This window comes from Macrobrachium nipponense, chromosome 27 (genome assembly GCF_015104395.2).
Source record: "Macrobrachium nipponense isolate FS-2020 chromosome 27, ASM1510439v2, whole genome shotgun sequence".
In the NCBI taxonomy this organism is placed as follows: Eukaryota; Metazoa; Arthropoda; class Malacostraca; order Decapoda; family Palaemonidae; genus Macrobrachium; species Macrobrachium nipponense.
Window position 1 is genome coordinate 8,332,853 of NC_087216.1, and position 25,025 is coordinate 8,357,877.

General features: G+C 45.4%; 1 protein-coding gene across 1 annotated transcript in view; it reads right to left on the reverse strand.

The window, feature by feature from the left end:
* The window catches only part of LOC135200496 (afadin- and alpha-actinin-binding protein B-like), a 137,067-nt gene that overhangs the window by 15,996 nt on the left and 96,046 nt on the right, over window positions 1-25,025 (reverse strand). Inside the window, 3 exon segments of the mRNA XM_064229146.1 lie at window positions 3,750-3,854; window positions 15,714-15,871; window positions 16,071-16,190. Coding sequence (XP_064085216.1) covers window positions 3,750-3,854; window positions 15,714-15,871; window positions 16,071-16,190 — 383 coding nt within the window.

Below are 25,025 nucleotides of genomic sequence, written 5' to 3' on the forward strand. Positions count from 1 at the left end.
CTTTCTCTAGAAAGACCACGGTCTATCCCTAGGGAAACTACGAGAGGGAGAGCGCCTGCTAAGATCCTGGCGCCGATCGTGAGGAGGAGCGGCTACTAGGCGCCGAGCGCCTATCTGTCCCACAGGGCGCTTAGTGGAATCCTGGCGCCTACCAAGCGGCGAAACGTTGCTAAAAATAGGACGCCTTTCAGGAGCAGGGCGCTTGAGAGGCTCTTGATGCCACGAAGCGGAGAGCGGCTGCTACCGCTCCGAGCGCTTAAACGGAACAGGGCCGTTCGGCGAGATCTTGGTCCTTACCAAGGGGAGAACGTCTGTAAGGCTCCGAGCGCCTAACAGAATCAGGACGCTTGAGGCGTTCTTGACTTCTAGCAAGAGGAGACCGATCAGGAGTAGGGAGTCTCGAGACACGTAAGAGCGCCTACTAGGAGAACGAAGCAAACGAGGATCCAGGTGTCTTTCTCCAGGAGAACAGCTACTAAAAGAATGACGCTTACCAGGAGCAGGGCTCCTACTAGACTCTTGATGTCTTACAGGGGAGGAGCGAAACTCCATGCGATGAGCGCCTACCAGTCACGTTTATCCGACGCCCGACTACAGTAGTCGGAAGGAGAAGTGCGCCTACTTCCAGAAGGCATTCCCTAGGTTCTCTGAGAAGACGAGGAGAAGAAAGATGAGACGGAGACGACGAACTAAGTCTTCTATGACCTGAGCGACTCTCTCTTCTTGCACGAACTCTAGAAGAAGGAGAAACAGAAGGGGCTGAGCGTCTACCCGAGGCAGGAATCCGATTTGGGGAAATATCTTCATAGTCCAAGGAGCGCCTATCCGTCGAATGGCGTCTCGACACCTCCGAGCGGGAGTGGTGTTCCTCTCGTGAAATGTTACGATGTTAGAAGAATCCTCAAAAGAAGGAGAACGCCGATTACAAGGAGAGCGCTCTTCCGACGAAACGCGCCTCGATCTCCTTGATAGGGAGAGACAAATCCTTCCTTCTACGCGATCTCGATGCCAAGGAGTCCGCCAAGGCTGTGACTGAGCTTGTAGGCCCGCTAGCACTCGAGAAGAGAGTCCCCAGGATCTTCTTCCGAAGCAAGCTCAGCGCGAGGCGCGGGAGAAGGAGGGCGCTCACCGATCTCCTAGGCTTCTTTGCTTGCAAGGAAGCTACATCAGAAAAGTCTTCTGGGCTGGACGCTAACGTACTGAGGGAGCCTCCGCAGCCCTCTTCAACGGGCGTGACGCCTCCTTAGAGCTCCAACCACGCTTCGGCGAAGGAGAAGAGGATGACGAAAAACACTGGCGAAGAATATTACTTCTTACGATCCAAGGCAGCCTGGGAGCGAACTTCAGGATCTGCCGAGGGGGACGCCTGACCGGTGGGGGGTCTCTCCCTAGCCCTCCTGCGGCTTTCGACTTTCCTCCTCCACTGGGAATGGGGAGTTCCGGAAGAGGTCTAGGCCTGGAGGCACTAAGGAGCCGGTCAGACGCACCCTCCACATCACTGGGTACACTGCACTTATCATCACTGACACTACTTAACCTTGCTCAGTACGAAGATTCTTGTCTTCCTTAGAACACAAGGAAGCTTTTGAGGCCGCCGCCTCCGAAGACGAATCTACGGCTTCGGTGCGGGGAGCAGGAGCTGAGACCTGGGAGGAAGGTTCTAAATCTACATTAATGTTAGTTTCATTCTCACTCATTCTCGACCTGCTCGAACTCCTTGAAGAAGCTTTACGTACCTATCCCTTTCAAGTTTCCTAATATAAGAAGAAAGAGCCTTATATTCATCTTCGTTCAAAACCTCACACTCTTGACACGGGTTACTAAACGAACATTCATTCCCCCTACATTTAACACAGAAAGTGTGAGGGTCAACCGCAGCTTTCGGTAACCTCACCTTACATCCATCGGTCAAACATACTCTAAACAAAACCGGAGTTTTGGAAACAGAATCAAAATCAGACATTCTACAGGAAAATCCAGCGCAAAGTCAATAACAGTCCACAATCAGCGTATGCCAAGCCAACATAGAGCGAATACGTCACCAAAATGTCGAAATCAATCTCCAGGCAAGCGAGAAATGAAGAATATATCGGAATGAAACGACAAGTTGTTATCGCTTCAGCGACAGAAAAAAAATCTGGCTGGAGAGATAGATTGGTTCATACTCCCTGCCCGCCAACCCAGCGGCGGGTAAGGTAGACTCCACCTGACCTACTGTCGCGTGTGCCGCGAGATTTTGAAATTCTGTCGGAACGTCGGAGACTATAGCTAAGTATATATCTGGCAGGAAGTTCATGTACAAAAATGAGGGGTTCAGAGTATACTTCTACCCACCAATACAAAACTCTCATCAATGGGAAGCGAGGAGGGAGATGTATCTTAAAAACTAAGCTTTAAGAATGGACACTTGGTTGTGTGGCTTATTTATATTACGGCCTAATCCAGCACGTACTTAGCCTTAGCTGTTCATCTGCATAAGAGAAGGATAATAGAACAGCGTAATCAGTCACTCTATTCAACCCCAGAATTGCACTAAGGCAAGGATTTAGGTATGATACTTTTCTGTCCAAATGGAACAGGGTCTCTATGCAACATGTTGAGCATCCAAGGTGTCAAGGAACATGTGGGTGACATCCCTTGGGTAGAATTTTGTGAAAGTAGTCTGAGACAGTTTCAGACCCCTGCCTCAAACCTGAAAAAACAAAAAGGTCCTCCAAAAAGCAAATAAAAGTCCCACAGCCCCGACTTTGTGAGCTCTCTCCTAATCTAAATGGCAATTGTCCTAACTTGATGAGTAAGAAGCTTGTTTAATTACTTCATGAAGCCGGTAAACAAGAGTTTTCCTGGATTCCTATTTCTTATGCTTCCCAGTACTAGCTATAGCTTGCACTGAGCACAAAAGCATTTTGTTTGGGTCACTATCAAAGAAGCCTCAAAGGGAGGTAATTGAGAAACTTTTGTATGTCTTGCCTAGAATAAGAGAATCCTATTTCTTAGCCAAAGCCAAGAAGTACCTGATAAATGCCGCTAAGGAACTTCCTGGACTGTTTTGGGATAACCACATCTTCCGCTGGTGGTCAATAATAACATTCTCGGTGTATTAGCAGAGGTATCAGCTGTAGTTAGTGGCAAACAGGGTACGTGGGTCAGGGTCCTGCTAGGGGTGAGATTGGCCTGGGTACCCAACTCATTATCTGATGAGTGCAAATGGCAGGATCCTTTCTTACCACACATACTCCACCTCTCAAGACCAAGGGGAAGCAGACCATGTACAAGGTGTAGGGAGCAGTGCATAAAAGAACTAGAAGGATTTAACAGTGTCACCAGGGAGTATTCCCATAAAGACACGTATTGGCAAATGCCAATATCTTCATGAGGATGAAGCATTCAAGCCCTACTTCTACAAGAATAATAACATTAATGAGGATTTATATCAAGAGAAGACAAAATGGTCACACATGTGCTCTAGTCCCTTGACATGCATTTTGTACAGTTAGTTAGTTTGTTTGTTTATTGTTTTTTCCACAGTAAGGTACAAAAAAGAATTCAACAACCAAATACTCGAGTCAACAACAGTCAGTAGATGTTATTCTGTGTTGTCCACTAAACTAAGTTCAACAACCATTTCCAGCTAACAAAGAGGAATACTCCTACATAAATGGTGATGGTTTCTATTTCTGAAGGAACAAATTTCATTCATCTTTCAAAGTCAAATAAAAGTTATGAAAAATATTAACAATACAACTTACATGGCCGCTTGTTGTCAAATCCACAGATGCACTCAATGTTGGTGGTAATTCCTGCAAAAACTGCCTCTTAAGTAATTCCACCTTCTCTGCTTCAAATGCTGCTTTCTGGAAACAAAAATCTGGAAATGTCACCAATATTCAATAACCTAACATGTATCATGAATACAGTAAAAAATGACCTATATCACCTGATGAAACCAATTTGTATATCACTTACATAGGAATAATGCATTTAAAAATACTCCAAAGTATATTGTAAAATCAATGAAAATTGAATATTCTAAAATATGCAAAAGGAAATGCTGATCAAAGACATTCACAAATAACTTTTTCCTGTAATTGAGCCACAGAAAACAGTTTTTAAAAACAAAATTGATTTTTATTACACAAACCCATTACTTTCCTACAGGCTACCTGTGCCTCCAGCACAATATCCTGACATGCTCCAAAAATAGAAGTTCCCCTAGCTGGCTGTGCATCCAAGCTCCTGTGTCCCCCCCCATGGCAGTTAAGTCATTAACTACGTACACTATCTGGACTTACTACATAAATGAGAGCACTTCCAAGATAATAGTAGTTTAATTTTAGAGAATAGAAACAAAACACTGTATCTGTTTTATCAGTAACCCATTACAGTACTCTCTTGAGCCTGGGACAGCTATGTAAGTCAGAAGGATTCATGATGTAACAACCCCTTTAACTATATGTGGCATGCAGTGAAGCAAGGGTGTAAGTGCCACTGCAGCTAAAATTGTTAGTAGTATGACATTTTCCCCAGGCTTTCCTCTATGTATCAGTACTGAGTCATATTTGACCTTAGGCATGAAACATTATGGTCTAACATATGACATTGAAATACAAGTACTTTCTCACCCTTAAGGGGTGTAGAAACGTGGATCAACAGGCTCCCTTGCACAAGGGCGCTCCATTGTCCCTTTAAAACTGGGGTGGTACGCACTGGGGGAATGAGCATTGCTGTCTCTCTCCATCCATCTCCCTTCTTCCTTTTTCCGATTATATGATTGTCCTCACTCGTGGATTTTTTTTTTCTTTTTTCAACAAGTATTTTTGCAGTAATTCAATAGTATATTAACTATGGCTGATAGTGTTGATAACAGTGATCACCAACAGATCGTTATTAGTGAAGGTCCCAGTCAGAGATGGTGGCGTTCATGCCTGTGGACACAAATTTCATGTTGATATTGAAGTATTTTCAGCCCATTACTTTGGTATGCTAATGTTTTTGTTATTATTTTCAATTAATGTAGTTCAGAATTTTACTTTCTATTTACCATTAATCTAATGAAATCTATAACATCCAAATTATTGATTAAAAATAGAAATTACAATCAACGTTTTTTTATTGCTATTTACCTTTCTTCTATTAAGCTTGCTTATTTTTTGGGGTATTTACCATGACTTTATTTTCTTGTGTGTTGTAATGTCAATAATTAAGAGATGGCCAAAGAAAGTAAATTCAACCACAAAAATCATCATATAATCAAGCAAAAAAAAAAGCCAGCACACACTACTTAACCTTAAATTGTATGCTACAACTCAAGTATAACATAATATAATAACATAAATTTTGGATACATGGTACAGATAAATTTCCTTTAAAATGGTGAAAACTAGATAAATAGTATGGTTGGTTTCCAAGATATTGATGTTTGAAAACTTTAAATGTGTCCTTACCTATTTTATGCTAGGCTTATGTTTTTTTTTGTGTTTAACATTACTTTGTTCATATACGGAACAAACCTTCGGTCTTAACATTAGGATTTACTAGCGCCAAGCTGGAAACCGGTAGAATTAAAATTACACTTGTGAGATCCAGGGACTATTGGCATCTATACCAGGTCACGGGGCATGTATACCCAGAATGCCCACGGCTACCTGTGACCCACCAGTTATTTTCCTACCGCCTTTAAGATAAGACGTGTAAACTTGGGGGGGGGGGTTTCTATCTGATTTAAAGCCGGTTTTTCAGTTTGCCCGCTTTTTATCCATTTCATTTTTCATTTCTTATTACCTTTTCTTTCTCCGAGTGTGCTCAGTGTGAGTGAAATGCCCAGGAGTCAGTGGCTTTCCATGTTCTAGATTTCTAACTTCGGTGTCGAGGGATCCTCATCCAACGTGTAGTAGGTGCAGGGAAAACGTATGTACGATTACTAATCCATGTTCTGTTTGTCGCGGTTGGTCGGTGGAACAGTGGAAGAAGTTCTATGAGAAAAGCCAATACAAAAGGAAGGTGGTGACGCCATCTTTGGATGACCAAACCTTACCGGCTTCTTTTGTATCAGCAATAAACCAGGCTGCTCCATATGTTTCTCCACCTGCTTTTGATTTGTCCCATACCCCTTCGATTTCTCCTAGCGGTTCAGTATCGGAAGCGTCAGGAGGGGCCTTGGGTAATTTTATGAATAATATGCACTCTCCTTTGTTCCCAGCAAGTAGAGGGGGAGCACCGCCATCTTTGTTCCAGGCTCCTGCTCCCGAAGCGCATAGGTTGGATGGTACGTGGTCAGCGCTAGGCCTACCAACCTTGGATGGTTTGCTTGCGCATTATATGGCGTCACGGTTCCAGCAGGGTCCGGCAGCGCTGAATGTTCCTCATCCCCCTGGCTTGCAATTTATAGGAATTAATGCCACGGCTACTCCATCAAACTCGATGTTTACAGCGATGCAGAACGTGGGAAGTAGTTTGGCAGCAAACGTGCAGTTGCCAGCAGAAACCTCACAGTCTCTCCCTACGAGAGGGATGACGTCACAACATATGTCACACACCGATATGGCAGGCATGATGACGTCACAGACTGCTTCTCGGCCTATTTCGCTGCACCCAGACTCTAATACGCCTTCTGACTCGACAATGCAAACTGTAATGCAGAAATTGCAGGATGTAGAGAAGAGAATGAATAAGAGAGACAAAAAGAAAAAGTGTGATTCGCCTTCTTCCTCTAGTTCGGCGTCATCGCTAAGTCCGATAACGTCATGACGAGCGCCAGTCAAGCATTGGAGGAGGATTCGGGAGTTCGCGACTGATCCTCGGGCTAAGAGGAGAAGAATCAATTCTTCTTCATCTTCAGACCAAGACTGTCGTATCCAAGTCAGCAGGAAGGTCTGGAAGTCAGTGGCTAGTAAGCACAAGGCTAGCAGACAAAGCCGTTCGCAAGAATCCGAACAAGTGAGAGAAGCGACGGCCGACGGACTAGCGGCCGATGCGGAGTTGCCAGTTCGGATCGCAAAAACTACGATACCGCTGGTAAAACCGACGTTGGCGGCGAAAGGTGCAGCAGAGGATAGAATGCAGGTCCCAGTTTCGCCCGTAAGGCCATTCAAAATACGTACGAAGGACGATAAGGCTCCTATTAAAAGTACGAAGAATAGGGAGTTGGCAACCTCAGCGGATACGTTCATGGAAGGCAGTGTCCGTCTGGATGAAAGGTCGAGGCCGAGTTCTCCGACACTCGTAAACGATACCAATACTAATAGAGACGAAGTTATATCTGTCTTAAGGGAGCCTTCATCTTGGAGATCTAGACGAGATTCTCGCTCTAGATCCGTGAGCAGAGAAAGAGTGAGGCGTTCTCGTTCCCCTGCTGACTGTTCGGGATCGAGCCAACGGCGGCCAGCAAAGATCAAAGAGACCGCGGCCGTAGGAACAGGCGGCCGTGGAATTCCGGGCCGTCTGTCAGAAGATAGGGGCGAGACAACATCCCTTGTGACGCAGAATGGTACACTAGAGCCGGAGGAAGGAGAAAACCAAGAGTTTCTGGCCTTATATGCAGAGGTGATTGATTTGATTCGTCAATTCAATAACCTTTCGGAGAAGACAGAAACACCGGCCAGTATGCTTCCGCCTGGAATTGACATGGCATTTGGATTAAAAAGGGATACCAAGGTGTCTTATGAATTGCCTTGTTCGAGTCATGCAGATTCTGTCTTGCAAACACGTAACGCAAAGATTGCGGAGGATGGGATTAATTCCCCTTAAGATTTAATAGATCATTTAAATTTATTCCCCCTCCAATGATGAAGCAAAGGAAATATTATACGACACCGAAGGTCCCTTTGCTGTCTAGACAAGTGAACCCATAAGTTGTAAGATTAAGGCCTGGGTTAACCTTGGATCAGGTTAAAATGGAGTGCCCTTGCGATGACGTACCAAGAGGCGTGCTACGTTAGAAGCAACAGCTTCTTCTGTCTTTCAGGCTGCTTCTTGGTTAGATCTTTGGTCAACAGCAGTGGCGAAGATTGCATCCTCGGAAGTGACAAGAAAAGTAGTGGATGAATCATTGTTCATTGGATTACTACAGTCAGGTTCCAAGGCGATTGCGTACCTGACAAACGTAAGTGCCAATGTTTGGGCAAATATCCTGCTAATGAGGAGAGATGCAGCGTTGGCTAGACTAAGCCGCACTGTGGATTTGGATTCCCTGTTAGCAATGAGGAATGGGGATATCTTGGAGTCGCAACTGCTGTTGTCAGAGGTCATACTGGAAGAGGCGATAGATAGAAGAAGGATGGACACTAACGATAGGTTGGTGCAGCAGGCAGTTAGGAAAACGTCTAACAGTCAAGCTACTCCTTTGGAGGGAAGACAGCAGCAAATGTCTCGGAAGAAGACAGTGAGACATAACATCCCTAATAGAGCCACAAGACCCTCTTCCCCAAAGAGGCTAACTCAGCGGCCCTTTCACAATAGAAACAACAGAGGGAGGGGCAGTAGGGGAAGAGGGAGAGGCTCAAGAAGATAGGATGGGCGCCTCTCATCACTCGGCCACACCAGTGGGGGGTTGCCTGGCAAATCACTGGAAGGTGTGGCAGGAACTAGGGGCAGAGCAGTGGGTGGTGGATGTTCTCAGGAAATCGGGTTGTAATTTTGATCCTGTTCACGGTAACCCCGCCCCTGACAGATCAGCCACCCTACCCCCCACACGTCGCTTTATGCCTACGAATCTCAGAAGGCCATTATTCTGCAGGACGAAGTGAAGAAGATGATGGAAAAAGGAGCTGTGGAACAAGTATGCAGTCCGTCAAAAGGCTTCTACAGCAGGATTTTGTTTTCCTGGTACCCAAAGCCAACGGGGAGGTGGAGGACAGTAATAGACCTGTCAACTCTGAATCTGTTTATAAGGAAAACCAGTTTCAAGATGGAAACTCCAAAAACCGTTCTACAAGCAGTCAGGATCGAGGACTTTATGCTGACAGTCGATCTAAAGGACGCATACTTTCAGATACCAGTCCATCAGTCTTCAAGGAAATTTCTCGGCTTCAGCCTTGCTGGGAAAGCTTTCGAATTCAAGGTCCTGTGCTTCGGATTGACAACGTCTCCTCAAGTTTTTACAAGAGTGTTCACTCTCGTGTCGACGTGGGCGCATGCTCAGGGGATCAGGCTAATAAGGTATCTGGACGATTGGCTGGTGATAGCAAAGTCCAGGGAGAAATTACTAAGGGACAGGGCGACCCTCCTGCAGCTTTGTCACAGCCTAGGTATTGTGATAAATCAGGAGAAGTCGCAGTTGGATCCAAGTCAACGTTTGGAGTATCTGGGAATGGTTATAGACACAACAGAAGCCAAAGTATTCCCGACAGACCAAAGAATAGAGAAATGCAAACAAGTGGTGAATGCCTTTCCGGGAAAACAAACACAGCCAGCAGACAGTGGCAGGTGGTGCTGGGAATCCTAACCTCCCTGGAGAAGCTAGTACCAACAAGAAAGGCTACACCACTTCGGTACCTAATAAAATGGAGGATGAAGGGAGTTTTGGTCACCAATAGTAGATCACCCGTACGAGCAAATTCCCTTATCGGCAGAAGTGAGGAAAGACTTGCTGTGGTGGGAGAACGACGACAATCTGACAGTGGGTGTCCCCCTTCAACAATCCTCTCCAGACCTCTTGCTGTTCTCGGATGCGTCACTAGAAGGCTGGGGAGCCCATATGGAGGAGTTGATGGTGTCAGCAAAATGGAGTTGCAAGGACAGAGAACTCCATATAAACGTGCTGGAGTTGAAAGCAGCGTTTCTAGCTCTACAGGAATTCAGGGAGAGAGTAAAGGGACACTCAGTGGTATTGATGTCAGACAACACCACAGTAGTAGCTTATATAAACAAACAAGGAGGCCTAGTTTCTCGGCAGTTACATGTGATGACAGTTCAACTTCATCAGTGGGCTGTAGAGAACCTGGTAGACATCAGGGCCAGGTATATTCCGGGAAAAAGGAAAAACATAGTGGCCGACAAGTTGAGCCGCAGGGATCAGATTCTGGGAACGGAGTGGTCCTACACCAACAGGTAGTGGACAGGATGCTCATGTTGTGGGAAGGACCGATCATAGACCTATTCGCAACCAGGTACAACAAAAAGTTGGAAGTGTATTGTTCAGTAGTCCCGGACGCAGAGGCAGTAGCAGAAGATGCGCTACAACACCCCTGGGACAATCTGGACGTGTACGCATTTCCTCCATTTTGTCTAAATCCGTCAGGTTCTGAACAGGGTAATGCGGTCTCAGAACCTCAAGATGACCCTGGTAGCTCCGTTATGGCTGAAGGCAGAGTGGTTTCCAGACCTACTGGAACTCCTAATAGATGTGCCGAGAGAGTTACCCCCATGGAGCAACCTACTGTGTCAGCCGCACATGGAGAGGTACCACCAGTCGGTGAAGTCCCTATCGCTTCACGGGTGGTGAGACTGTCAAGTATCTCCTCCGAGCGAGAGGGTTTTCGCAGAAAGCAGCAACTCAGATGGCAGGAAATATCAGAAAATCATCTGTGACAGTATACCAAGGTGTCGTAGAGGGAACTTGTCTCCACTCGGTACCATTATTCAGCAGTTAGCAGACTTTCTGATATATCTCAGAACAGAAAAGCATATGTCTGTATCTGCAGTGAAGGGGTACAGGGCGGCTCTAGCCTCAATCTTACGAATGAAAGGAGTGGACATTTCGTCTTCATGGGAGTTGGCCATGCTGATGAGGAGCTTTGAACAGTCATGTCCACCAAAGGAGCTAAAAGCCCCAGATTGGGATCTGACCATGGTACTGAGTAGTCTGACAAAACCCCCCTACGAACCACTAAGGCAGTCCACGGATAGGAGCCTGACCCTGAAGACAGTCTTCTTATTGGCCCTGGCTTCAACCAAAAGGGTGGGGAGCTACATGGCCTGTCATATCTCATAAAGCACTCGAGAAGTTGGAGGTCAATGGTATTTGAGTTTGTCCCAGAATTCGTGGCCAAGACCCAAAACCCAACAATAGTAGACGGCAGATTCGACTCCTTTACCATACCTTCCTTGGCAGACTTTGTAGACAATGACAAAGATGAGATGCTTCTGTGCCCCGTCAGGGCACTAAGGGAGTACTTAAGAAGAACAAGGCACCTCAGGCCGGGGTGCCGGAGGTTGTTTGTAAGTACAGGACGGAACAAGAAGGAAGTGTCCAGGAATACAATATCGTTTTGGCTAAGGGAGACGATCAGAGATGCTTATATGGCAGAAGACAGAGGGTCAGATAGCCAGGTGGGAGCGAGAGCTCATGACATCAGGGGCTTGAGTGCTTCTCTGGCATTTAAGAAGAACATGTCTGTGGATAGAATTCTGAAAGCTGGTGTGTGGAAACGCCAAACAACTTTCACCTCTTTTTAGTTGAAAGACGTTGCCCATAGATCCTTGGACACTTTCTCCTTGGGTCCAGTGGTGGCGGCCCAACAAGTGATTTAGCTCATCCAGTACCCCTGGTGAGTCAGTTTGCGTCTAGTCTAAGATGAAGGTATGAAAGTAGAATGAATGAGATGACTGGTCTTTTTTCTTTACTACTTTCTTCCTACTCCTTTAACTACGGGCAATATGAAGGAGAGTACCGTCATGTGCTGGAACGGACTAGATGCAGGTGAGGTGGTCAGCCATACTGTGAAGCTATCTTAGGTTTTGATATACTTTTCAGTAGTAACACACCCCTCTAGATAATAGGGAAGAGAGGGGTGGAGGTGGATCCAGTTGCAAGGGACAAGAGTAAACCATGGAATGGTATCAACACCCAGTGAGGGAAACCAATAGATTCGCTTATATCTTTGGTTCTAGGTTCATTGTCCATTCTCTTAGAATTTCCCTATATATTCGGAAATGGATAAGGTGGCAAACTCCCAGTCAGTTGTAGAGACTTACCTCCCTCCAATAAGTAAGTCTATCCTAATGTTAAGACCGAAGGTTTGTTCCGTATATGAACAAATACCAAACTAACAAACCTGAGGTCTTAACAGGTAAAGGCCCACCTCGGACCACCCCTCTAGCAGTCTAAACTGGGTTAGAAATATAACTAGTGGGTCACAGGTAGCCGTGGGCATTCTGGGTATACATGCCCCGTGACCTGGTATAGATGCCAATAGTCCCTGGATCTCACAAGTGTAATTTTAATTCTACCGGTTTCCAGCTTGGCGCTAGTAAATCCTAATGTTAAGACCTCAGGTTTGTTAGTTATGAAAAATACAAATTAGTTACAAATTTGGTATGTTTTTACTATTTATAACATTTATTCTCATGTATTGTGATGTCAATAAAGAAGATATGGCCAAAGAAAGTGAATTCAGCTGCAAAAGTCATTATAATCAAGCAAAATAACAAGCTGGCACACTCTACTCTACCTTACATTTAATGTTATTGCTCAGTATAACATATATTACCATAATTTTTTGATATATGGTACAAGGATAAACTTCCTTTAAAATGGCAAAAACATATGGTTGGTCACAAATATAGTTTGAAAAATTTACATGCCTTTTACCTTTTTTATACTGAGGTTGCTGTTTCTTTGTGTTTGACATGACTTTCTTTTAACTATTTATAACATTTATTCTTATGTGTTGTAATGTCAATAATTATAAAATGGCCAAAGAAAGTAAATTCAACTGCAAAAATCATAATAATCAAGCAAAATCACAAGCCAGCCCACTCTACTTTACCTCACATTTTATGCAAAAGATTAAGTATATAACATATAATAAATGCCAAAATTTTTAAACATATGACAGACACAAGTTTCCTTTAAAATTGCAAAAACTTGATTAAAAACATACGGTTGGTTTTAAAGTGATTGATGTTTGAAAATAAAGCGTTTTTCTGGGTTTGTAAAAAAAAAAAAAAAAAAAAAAAAAAAATAAAAAAAAAAGGCACTTGTGCTGTTACTCAACTGGGCGCCTCCTATTTAGCCTGAAAACCCAATTTAGCTGAAGCCAAAGGAGCCATGATCCCACTAACATAGCCACATAATCATTGTAGCAGATGAGTGAAGATAAAACAAGACTGGTGAATGGAACAGGCTAGTAAAATGATTTAAGTACTTAATCTGGTAAAATGATGCAGAAGTGAAGTTAAAGAGAGAAAATTCCATGTTATGATGATGCACATGAAGGCACATGTTCCCTCCTCACAGTTAAAATGTAACCTGATGCAGCAATTACCCCCAACAGGAATAAATCCAACTCTTCACAAGTTTCATCTCTTAAGTAGAATCTGAATATTGTAGAGTGGCCCTTCCCTAGTTCCTGCTAGAAGAATGGCACCAAGCCCCAAATTAAGTTAAATGCCAGAGGAATGACCAAGTGCCTTTCGTACATTCAGTTACAATAATTCGACAATCAACATGGGACATAATAGAGTAGGTTCCTGTGATCCATGTTGAGAAAAGTCTTGAAGAACAGAATTCCTCAGTTCATAGCAGACTGCACTGATGGTAAAGACGTGCTCATCAAGAAATGAAGTAGTAGGGAAAGCAAAGATATCAAAGGTGTGATGGGTAAATTCAAAGCATAAGAAGGCTGCATTTTGGCAATATCATCCAAATAAAGAGAAGTCTGACAGATGTTTGCATTTTTGAGAGGGGCCACACTCCCAGAGTTATCAAGAAAATTTGAGCAGAAAAGATTCATTGCTTATTAACACCAAGGAGCTTTTATAGGAACCCTTGGAACTCTCCTGGACCTTTCTTGAGAGGGGAACATGCCTGTTCGCAGAGCAATGGAACACAGGATTAATAACAACTACCATGTGTACAACCGAGTTCAAACAGCTACTGTCAGCCCAACTATAGATACTGAACTAGGAGAGGTCATGGAAAATGGGTGCATTTTCTCTCATGCCCAACCAGTGCTGGTGGTGAGCCACAGGCATATCATGGAGCAGCAGATTCACAGGGAAGCAGGTCGTCCCAGTCCTTGTGAATTTCATAACGAGATTTTCTTCTGTAAACTCCATCTATGCAACTATGGCATATTCTGAACACACTCAGTGAGACCAATGTCAGCCCCACCTATAGTGGATAGAATGCCTAGTGGTACCTGCACACTGTCACCTCCCAGAGTCCAGGAAAGATGCTCACTTAAAGTCCTAAGGGACTTTGGACTTCTTCCTACAGAAAGAACATGAAGGAAAAGAATAAAAGGAGGTGGCAGAGCTCAATTACCAGAAGGCAGAAGAGCAAGGAAAACATTTAGAAAATTTGTCCCTACTCCTAGCATGAACAAGCAAACTGGTTGCTTTTCATCACAGGTGCCTTGTTGATACCTCTGGTAAATCTTCCACAGTGGAAGGGAAACTAGCTTGTTAGACTGCTGGATAGTAGTGAACCTTCTGATCCACAGCACACTGTTATTCCTCTCCACAAACAAGCAGCAACCAAGGGATTCTGAAAAATTGCCTTGCATCCTGAGTGAACCACAGAGAAATGCTACATACATGAGTTATACCCAAGGATCATTAGCCTTACAAAGAGTCAAATGATTTCTGTTTCAGCTCTGCTGAAAAGATTCTGAAAAAATAAAAACCCTTAGGTTTAAATAAATTCCATAAAGCAGGACTTTGATGATTTCCTCTGAAAAGCAGAGAAACCAATTGTCTTGGCGAGCTTTTTTGGACCGAGGCATTCCTTGCAGTCAAGAAGCGTGGGTCGGCTCAGGTTACCCAGCTCACTCAGTGAGACTTGTGTCAGCCATACCTACGGTGGTTGAAATACCCACAAGATGAAGAACACGATCACCTCCCTGAACTGGGGACTGGCACTCACTTGAAAGGTCTTCTACAACTCTTCATCTTCTTTTTAAGAACATGGAGACGATGAGAAAGCTGCATCACAGGAAGGGCACGGACAGGTTTAAGGAGGGGACGTAAGAGTGGTAGGCTAATAATAATCACCTTCCCATTTTACTGAAACCTTCCCTCACACCTGCTGATCCTACCCATACAAAAGAACAGTTAACAGTGGGGATCCACCTAAACAGAGGCCATGAATAGAATAAAAGAATACAGAATTTAGGCCAAAGGCTAAGCACTGGGACCTACAAGATCAATCAGCGCTGAAATGGAAACTGATAATAAGAAGGTATGAAAGGTGTAACAGGAGGAAAACTTCACAGTTGTGCTATCAAACAACTGTCAGGAGAGGGTAGAAAGTCAGAGGGGAAGAAAGAAAAAATGAGCAGAGGAGCAATAAGAGGAATGATATAGAGGTTGCAGCTGGGGGCCAAAGGGATGCTGCAAAGACCCTTGAGTAACCTACAGTGTACCATGTGAGATGCACTGACAGCTCTAACCCCCAATCAGAGTAGAGGCCGCATAGGGTCACATACCCTAGCTCATGCTTTTCACACTGCCATTATGCAAATTATTTTCCATGATAAAAGCAAAGTAAACAATCAAAACACAAGCTCCAACTTAGCCAGCAATTGGCGCAGCAAGACATCCCAAACTGACAGTAAAAAAAGAAAAAAAATGCTCAAAAACAGCAGGTGAGTGAATGGTATTCCACCACTCATGCCCCCTTAAAATCACAAGTTAACTTAGTTTTTACCAAGTTTCAATGACTAGCTACTCCAGCTCAAGCTGAGGAATACCCCTACATAGAAGGTGATGGTTGGTATCTCCTTAGGAACAACTCTATTTCTCCACTTTTTTTTTTTTTAACATTCGCTTACCTCTCTATTCAATCTAATAGCAGCTTCTGTAAACGTTCCACGTTCCTTTTGTAATACCTTCCGTTCTTCTTCTAGTTCCTTTTTCTTTCTTTCGAGCGCTGCAAACTCTTCTATGAACAGATCTTCAGCTTCAAGTGCTACCTGAGCTTCCTGTGCTCCTAAAAAATGCATTAAGATCATCATCCAATGTGGTTTTGATAAACATACATGCTACTCCTTATGATTTTTTATCCTCCATCAACAACAAAGCCACATATAAGTTTGCACTCCAACATATCTAAATACATGCTACTCTCAAGTTCTAATATTTATATTTTATCATAATTTACACTGCAAGGAAGCATAAAAACAGATTACCTCTTTCATCTCGTAACTTGAGTGCCATAAGTTGATCTTTAGTTCTAGCCAATTCCATTTGTGAGTCTTCAAATCCTCTCTTCATCATCAAGTGGTCCTTCTCCAAGCTGTCATTACTATCTGAAATACAAAAAATGTCTGAAATGTAGAAACAATCTCTTCATATTTCAAACATATTATGCTGGTATTCTATACTTAAAACACTATATTATTGATTTATTTTTTATAATTTGCTGTGCATGATAGACTAATCCAATAGAAAATGTCAAATGGTCTCACAGACATCTTGAATAATGCTTAATTTCCGCTTTCACTTGTTTTTGTCCATGTACTACCGTGCCTCTGAGATTCCTTAATGGATAGTACCTAGAATGTACCTTGTGTTGTGAGGAGTAAGTACTAAAAGTCTTTTGCAGCATCACTTTTACATCAACGAACTGCATTTGCCTCCCTCTACATTTTCCAAACATTGCTGCTCATATTCTTTAAATTAATCTCCTCCCTTTGAATTAGGTAACTGTAAAAGCCTAGATATCACGACAATGTTGGGTTAAGTTAACTTAAATTAACTATTACAATATATCTCTAAATTTCTGAATTTTTCTTTTGCAATGACAAATAACCATAAGCAAAACTGGAAAATCACATGGAATATCTAAATTCCCTCCTTAATAAACAATACTCCATGAAAAATAAATATCCAAGAGACTTAAAAATGATATTGTTAAACTACAATAAAGTTTTGTACATACTTACCTGGCAGATATATACTTAGCTATAGTCTCCGACGTTCCCGACAGAATTTCAAATCTCGCGGCACACGCGACAGGTAGGTCAGGTGGTCTACCTTACCCGCCGCTGGGTGGCGGGTGTACGAACCAATCCCCCTCTCCTACCAGATTTTCTCTTCCACCTGTCTCCTGAGGGGAGGCTGGGTGGGCCATTAGACGTATATATCTGCCAGGTAAGTATGTACAAAACTTTATTGTAGTTTAACAATATCATTTTTGTACATGAACTTCCCTGCCAGATATATACTTAGCTGATTGGCACCCTTGGTGGAGGGTAAGAGACAGCTAAAGTAATAAGGAGAGATAGGAAACAACTGATGTTGTAGGATATAAATAACCTTGGTTCTTACCTATTCAGGCAGAAGACTTCATTGATACTGTCTCTGAGTCTGCATTGCCTGGAGAGCTACAGCTAGGACGTGACCTGATGCTGAAAGACTCTCGGATCTACCACTGGGATATCTGATCCCTTTGTGTGGTAGAATCCAAGTCGGATCCTGTTAAAGAGAACTCGTCTGCTAGCTTAACAGGTCATAACCACTACTACTGCAAGGAGCCACACTCATCAGACCACCTAACCAAACTACTAAAGGTTAGTATTACAACCTAAAGAGATGCCTTCATGCATCCTCTTTAAGGCAACCAACAACAACAAACACAAGACATAAGGGAAAAAATATATACTACTAAAAAGGATGAGTTCCAGCTCCCTGCCCCAGCACCGAATCCGCCGATACATACGGGCCCAAGGCGAAGCATTTATCGTAAGTGATTCTCGCATCACGTAAGTAGTGGTTCGCGAAAACCGACTGACATCTCCAGAAAGTTGTCTCCATCAGGTTCCGCACGGACATATTCTTGTTGAAAGCAAGAGAAGTCGCTATGGCTTTTACTTCCTGGGCTTTCACTTAAGAAGCCTAAATGTTCTCCTTGCAAGAACCGTGTGCTTCTTTGATGAGACTTCTTAAGAAGAAGGACAATGCGTTCTTCGACAAGGGACGAGTAGGGTCCTTTACGGAACACCAAAGGACCTCTTGATTGGCCTTCAGTTGCTCTTTTCTTCTAAGGTAGTATTTTACCATTCTCACTGGGCAAAGAGTTCTCTCGGGTTCTTCTCCTACCAGCGAAGATAACCCACGAATCTCGAAGTTCCTGGGCCATGGATTTGATGGGTTTTCGTTCTTTGCAAAAAACCCAGGAAGGAAAGAGCAAATGAGAGAGTCCTCCTTAAATCCCACATTACCATCAATCGCTTGAAGCTCACTCACCCTTTTGGCAGAAGCTAGAGCCATCAAGAACAGTCTTTTCTTAGTCAGGTCTTTGAATGAGGCAGAATTAGGGGGTTCAAATTTAGAAGACCCAAGGAATTGAAGGACCACATCTAAATTCCAGCTAGGAGTCTTGAGATTGTTTCTTCACTGTATCAAAAGACCTAATAAGGTCATGCAGGTCCTTATCCTCCGATAAATTGAGGCCTCTGTGTCTAAAGACAGTCGCCAACATACTGCGATATCCTTTAATCGTTGAAACAACTAGACCACATTCTTGTCTCAGGAATAAAAAGAAGTCCGCAATCTGGGTCACAGAGGTACTGGAAGAGGAAACGTTATTTCTCTTGCACCATCTTCTGAAGACATCCCACTTCGACTGGTACACTCGTAAGGTGGAAGACCTCCTAGCTCTAGCGATTGCCTTAGCAGCTGTTGACAAAAAGCCTTTCGCTCTGACCAGTTTCTGGACAGTCTGAAGCCAGTCAGACTGAGAGCGGGGAGGTTTTTGTGGTACCTGTCGAAGTGGGGCTGTCTGAGTAGATCGCTCCTTAGAGGAAGCGATCTTGGAAGATCCACCAGCCATTCCAGCACCTCTGTGAACCATTATTGGGCTGGCCAAAAGGGAGCTATCAATGTCATCCTCGTGGAATCTGACTCTGCGAACTTTTTTAAAGTAACCCAGAATCTTGAAGGGGGGAAACGCGTACACGTCGAGTCTTTCCAATCGAGTAGAAGAGCATCTATCCCTATTGCCCCTGGATCCGAGATGGGCAAGCAATAAAGATCCAGTCTTTTGTTCTTTGAAGTTGCAAATAGGTCTAAGTGAGGCCTGCCCCACAACTTCCAAAGGCTCTGGCATACATCTTGGTGCAGAGTCCACTCTGTGGGAAGGACCTGATCTTTCCTGCTGAGGAGATCTGCTCTTACATTCCTCTCTCCCTGCACGAATCTGGTGAGAAGTTTGATCCTCCTTTCTTCTGCCCACAGAAGAAGATCTCTTGCTGTTTTGTACAGGGAGAAGGAATGCGTCCCCCCGTTTCCTGATGTATGCCAGAGCCGTGGTGTTGTCCGAGTTTATCTGCACAATTGCTCCTCTTCCTGTTGATGTGCCAGGAAAACTGGTCCCCCATCCAGGTTCCTGACACCTCCTTGGTTCCCAGAGTCGCCCCCAACCTGTTTCCGACGCATCGGAGAACAACACCAGGTTGGGGTTCTGGGATTGAAGAGACAGTCCCTGCGAGAACTTGTTGGGATCTGCCCACCATGTTAGTTCCTTCTTGATTTGATGCGAAATGGACAGGGAGAACATTAAATCCTGAGAAGGACAACTCCAATTCCGATGAAGAAAGAATTGGAGCGGTCTCAGGTGCAACCTTCCTAGGGTAACAAATTGCTCCAGTGAGAAGAGCGTCCCCAGCAGAGTCATCCACTCCCTCACTGTGCATACTTCTTTCCCTAAGAAGGTTGCTACTTTCTCGAGTCTCTGGGCTATCCTTTCCTGAGACGGAAAAGCCCGAAAACTCCGAGAGTTCATCTGGATCCCCAGATAAACACACTCTTGAGCGGGAATCAAACTTGACTTCTGTAGATTGACCAGGAGTCCCAAAGAATACGTCAAATCCAGGGTTTTCTTCAAGTCCTTCAGACAACGATCTTTGGAATTGGCCCTTATAAGCCAATCTTCGAGGTACAGCGATATCCTCACTCCTTCTAGATGAAACCATTGTGCTACATTTCTCATGATGGCCGTAAAGACTTGGGGGGCCGTCGAGAGGCCAAAGCACAGGGCCCTGAATTGGAAAATTCTTCCCCCCATCATGAATCTGAGATACTTCCTCGAGGAAGGATGGATTGGTACGTGGAAGTAAGCGTCCTGTAAGTCCAAGGACACCATCCAGTCCCCTGGACAGAGTGCTGCTAGCACCGAAGCAGTGGTCTCCATCGTGAACTTTTTCTTTTCTACGAAGAAGTTCAGGGCGCTTACGTCCAACACCGGTCTCCATCCCCCTGAGGATTTCGGAACTAGGAAAAGGCGGTTGTAAAAGCCTGCAGAATGATGATCTGCCACTAGTTCGATCGCCTCCTTTTCCAGCATCTGATCTACTGCTAGTTGGAGGGCCTGATTCATGATGGGGTCCCTGTATCTGGCCGTCAACTCCCTCGGGGTAGTCGTCAAGGGAGGCCTCGAAGAGAACGGGATGAGGTACCCCTTCCTCACTATTGAAAGGGTCCAAGAATCTGCGCCTTTCTGGGCCCAGACTTCTGCAAACTGTAAAAGCCTGGCGCCTACAGTTGTCTGAAGGACTCGAGTCTTACTTGGGAGGTTTGACTGACTTCGCAAAAGTCCTCCCTCTTCTATTTGGTTTACGACCTCTGAACGAAGTGGATCTTGAGGTAGAAGCCCCTCGAAAGGGTTCCTGAGAGGTCGACTTCACTTTCTTCGTCTTAGTCGGGAAGGCAGGACGAGGCTTCCTTGCAGACTGGGCTAGAAGGTCCTGCGTAGCTTTGGCAGAGAGAGCCTTCGATATATCCTGAATAAGATGTTTAGGAAAGAGCTGCGCGGAGAGAGAAGAAAACAGTAAAGACAATCTCTGTGCATGGGAGACAGACTTTGTCAAAAAGGAGCAAAATACCGATCTTTTCTTCAAGATGCCTGCCCCAAACAGTGAAGCGATTTCGCTGGCTCCATCCCTCACCGATTTATCCATACAGGATAAAAGACAATTCAAATCCTTTGGAGAAAAAGGCTCTGGTCCTTGAGTCTTCTTGGCTAGGACTCCAAGAGACCAATCGAGAAAGTTGAACACCTCCAACACTCTGAAAATGCCCTTCAGAATGTGATCCATCTCGTTCATAGCCCACGTAGTTTTGGCCGAGTTCAGAGCTGATCTTCTAGTGGCGTCTACCAGGGCCGAAAAATCTGCGTCGGCTGAGGACGGAAGGCCCAGCCCCAAGGGCTCTCCTGTCTCATACCAAAATCCGGTCCGTCCGGAAAGCTTCGACGGAGGGAAGGTGAACATAGTTTTCCCCGCTTCCTCTTTGGTGCGCATCCAGGAACCGAAACTCTTGAGCGCTTTTTTCATAGAGAGGGTCGGTTTCATCCTCACACACGAAGACCCTTTCGTTGCCTTCGCCGTGGAGAACAACGAGTGTGGAGAAGGAGGAGCAGTAGGGCTCAGAGACTCCCCGAACTCCTGAAGAAGAAGCTCTGTGAGCTTCTTGTACGAAGAAACTGCTGCCGATGTACTCGTTTCTTCTTCAGAGCCTTCCTGGTCTTCTTGAAGAGGAGAGCGAGGAGGATCCTTAGAGGAATTCTTTGCGGAGGTATAGTGCGAGGTTGGGGACAAACGTCTTGAAGGAGGAGTAGAATCCAAAGGAGAGCGGCGTACAGGAGAGCGACGAGTCGAAACCGAAGGACGCTTCTCTGAAAATTCTTGTCTCAGCCCGCACTCCTTCCTCGAAGAAGACGAAATCTTAACAGCAGAAGAGGTAGGACTCCCGTCCCTTGAAAGACCACGTCTATCCACAGGGAGCTTACGAGAGGGAGAGCGCCTACCAGAATCCTGGCGCCGATCGTGAGGAGAGCGGCTGCTAGGAGCCGAGCGCCTATCAGGCACAAGGCGCTTGAGGGAATCCTGGCGCCTACCAAGCGGAGAAACATTGCTAAGCGTCGAGCGCCTGTCAGGAGCAGGGCGCTTGAGAGGTTCTTGGTGCCTACGAAGCGGAGAGCGGCTGCTATGCTCCGAGTGCCTAATCGGAAAAGGGCGTTCGACAGGTTCTTGGTCCTTACCAAGCGGAGAACGTCTGTAAAGCTCTGAGCGCCTAACAGAGGCAGGGCGGTTGAGACGTTCTTGACTCCTAGCAAGAGGGGAACGGTCAGGAGTAGGGAGCCTCGAGATCGAAGAGCACCTACTAGGAGAACGCAGCAGTCGAGGTTCAAGGCGCCTCTCTGCAGGAGAACAGCTACTAAGAGAAGGACGCCTACCAGGCGCAGGGCTCCTACTAGACTCTTGATGTCTTACAGGCGAGGAGCGACATCCATGCGAAGAGCGCCTACTAGTCACGGGATCCGAAGTAGTCGGAAGGAGAAGCGCGCCTACTCTCAGAAGGGCATTCTCTAGGCTCTCGGAGAAGACGAGGAGAGGAACGACGAGACGGAGACGATGAAATAAGCCTTCCTTGACCTGAGTGCCTCTCTCCTCTTGAATGAACTCTGGAGGAAGGAGAAAGTGACGGGGCGGAGCGTCTACCGGAGGCAGGAATACGATCTGGAGAAAAACCTTCGTAATCCATTGAGCGCCTGTCCGACGATTGGTGCCTCGACGCCTCTGAGAGAGAGCCAGGGGAATGGTGCCACTCTCGTGAATTCCTACGTTGTGTTGAAGCTTCCCCAAAAGAAGGAGATCGCTGATTACGAGGAGAGCGTTCCTTCGACGAAAAGCGCCTCGATCTCTTGATAGGGAGACACATCCTTCCTTCTACAAAATCTCGATGCTAAGGAGTCTGCCAGGGCCGAGATCTGAGCCTGTAGACCTGCCAGCACTCGAGTCGGTGAGTCAACAGGATCTTCATCCGAAGCAAACTCAGAGCGGGGAGCGGGAGAAGAAGGGCGATCACAGGATCTCCTAGGTTTCTTTGCTTGCAAGGAAGCTTCTTCAGAAAAGTCTTCTGGGCTGGATGCTAAAGTACTGAAGGGAGCCTCCGAAGTCCTCTTCAACGGGCGTGACGCCTCCTTAGAGTTCCAACCGCGTTTCGGAGAAGGCGAAGAAGACGAAGAGAAACACTGGCGAAGAATCTCCTTCTTCTTACGTTCCAAGGCAGCCTGGGAGCGAACTTCAGGATCAGCGAGGGGACGCCTGACCAGTGGGGGCTCTCCCTAGCCCTCCTGCGGCTTTTGACTTTCCTCCTCCACTGGAACTGGGAGTCTGGAAGAGGTCTAGGCCTGGAGGCACTAAGGAGCCGGTCAGACGCACCCTCCACATCACTGGGGACACTGCACTTATCATCACTGACACTCTTACCTTGATCAGTTCGAAGAGTCTTGTCTTCCTTAGAACGCAAGGAAGCCTTTGAGGCCGCCGCCTCCGAAGACGAATCTACGGCTTCGGCGTGGGGAGCAGGGGCTGAGACCTGGGAGGAAGGTTCTAAAACTACATTAATGTTAGCTTTGTTTTCACTCACTCTCGACCTGCTCGAACTCCTAGAGGAAGCCTTACGCACCCTATCCCTTTCAAGCTTTCTAATATAAGAAGAAAGAGCCTTATATTCATCTTCATTCAAAACCTCACATTCTTGACAAGGGTTACTAAACGAACATTCATTCCCCCTTCATTTAACACAGATAGTGTGAGGGTCAACCGCAGCCTTCGGTAACCTCACCTTACATCCATCAGTCAAACATACTCTAAACAAAACCGGAGTTTTGGGAACAGAATCTAGATCAGACATTCTACAAGAAAATCCAGCGCAAAGTCAATAACGGTCCACAATCAGCGTATGCCAAGCCAAAATAGAGCGAATATGTCACCAAAAAGGTCCAAATCAATCTCCAGGCAAGCGAGAATCGAAAAATCTATCGGAAGGAAACGACAACAGTTGTTATCGTTCCAAACGACAGAGAAAATCTGGTAGGAGAGGGGGATTGGTTCGTACACCCGCCACCCAGCTGCGGGTAAGGTAGACCACCTGACCTACCTGTCGCGTGTGCCGCGAGATTTGAAATTCTGTCGGGAACGTCGGAGACTATAGCTAAGTATATATTTGGCAGGGAAGTTCATGTACAAAACTTCCTGTTATAATGGGAAAATTCATTTTTATACATGCAACTTACCCGGCAGATATATACTTAGCTATAGACTCCGTCGTCCCGACAGAATTCAAAACTCGCGGCACACGCTTCAGGTAGGTCAGGTGATTTACCATTCCCGCCGCTGGGTGGCGGTATCCGGAACCATTCCCGTTTTCTAAGCCAGATTTTCTCTGTCGCTGAGGCCGGTAACAACTGTTATTTGGTCTCTCCTGATTGGAATTCTGATCATTTGCCGAGAATTAATTGGACTGATTTGGTGAAGTACTCTTGTTTTTCTCGGGATTGGTATACGCTTTTTGGACTGTGTTAGGACTTGGATTTGGATTTTTCTATTAATATGGCTGAAGTTAAAGTAACACCTAAGTTTAGGGTGTGTGCAAGGGACGAATGCAGAACTAGGTTGTTTAAAGCAGAGGTAGATCCCCATACACTTTGTATTAAATGTAGAGGTTCTGAGTGTGCATTTGATAGAACTTGTACTGAATGTGAGGGACTTACAGAACAAGAATGGAAGGATTTAGCTTCTTATATTAAGAAAAGAGAGAAGGATAGAGATAGAAAAGCTTCAGCAAGAAGCTCGAGTAGATCCTGTTCATTTGATACTGAATTAGAAACTAACAAGCTAGATAATGTTTCTCCCATAACCTCAGCCCCTTCTCCCTGCGTTGAATCTAAGGATTCACCTTCAGAAATGGAAAGAATGAGATCCTCGATCAGGGAGCTTCAGGATCAGCTTAAAGCTTTGGAAACGCAAGGTAAGAGTGTCAGTGAATACAGTGACCCCAGTGCAGTGGAGGGGGCGCTTGATCGGCTCCGCAATGCTCCTAGGCCTAGACCTCTTCCAAATTCCCAGGACCAGGGGAGGAGGAATGTCAAAAGCCGCAGGGAGGATGTGGAGCATCCCCAACGATCAGGCGTCCCTTCGGCAGATCCTGTAGTAACGACCCAGGCTGCCTTGGATAGCCGTAGAAAAGGCATCCTGGAAGAGTGCTTTTCCGCGTCGGACTCCTCCTCGTCTAGGCGTGGATGGAGCTCTGCTTCGAAGTCTCGCCCGTTGAAGAGATCGTGGGTTGCGCCGAAAGGA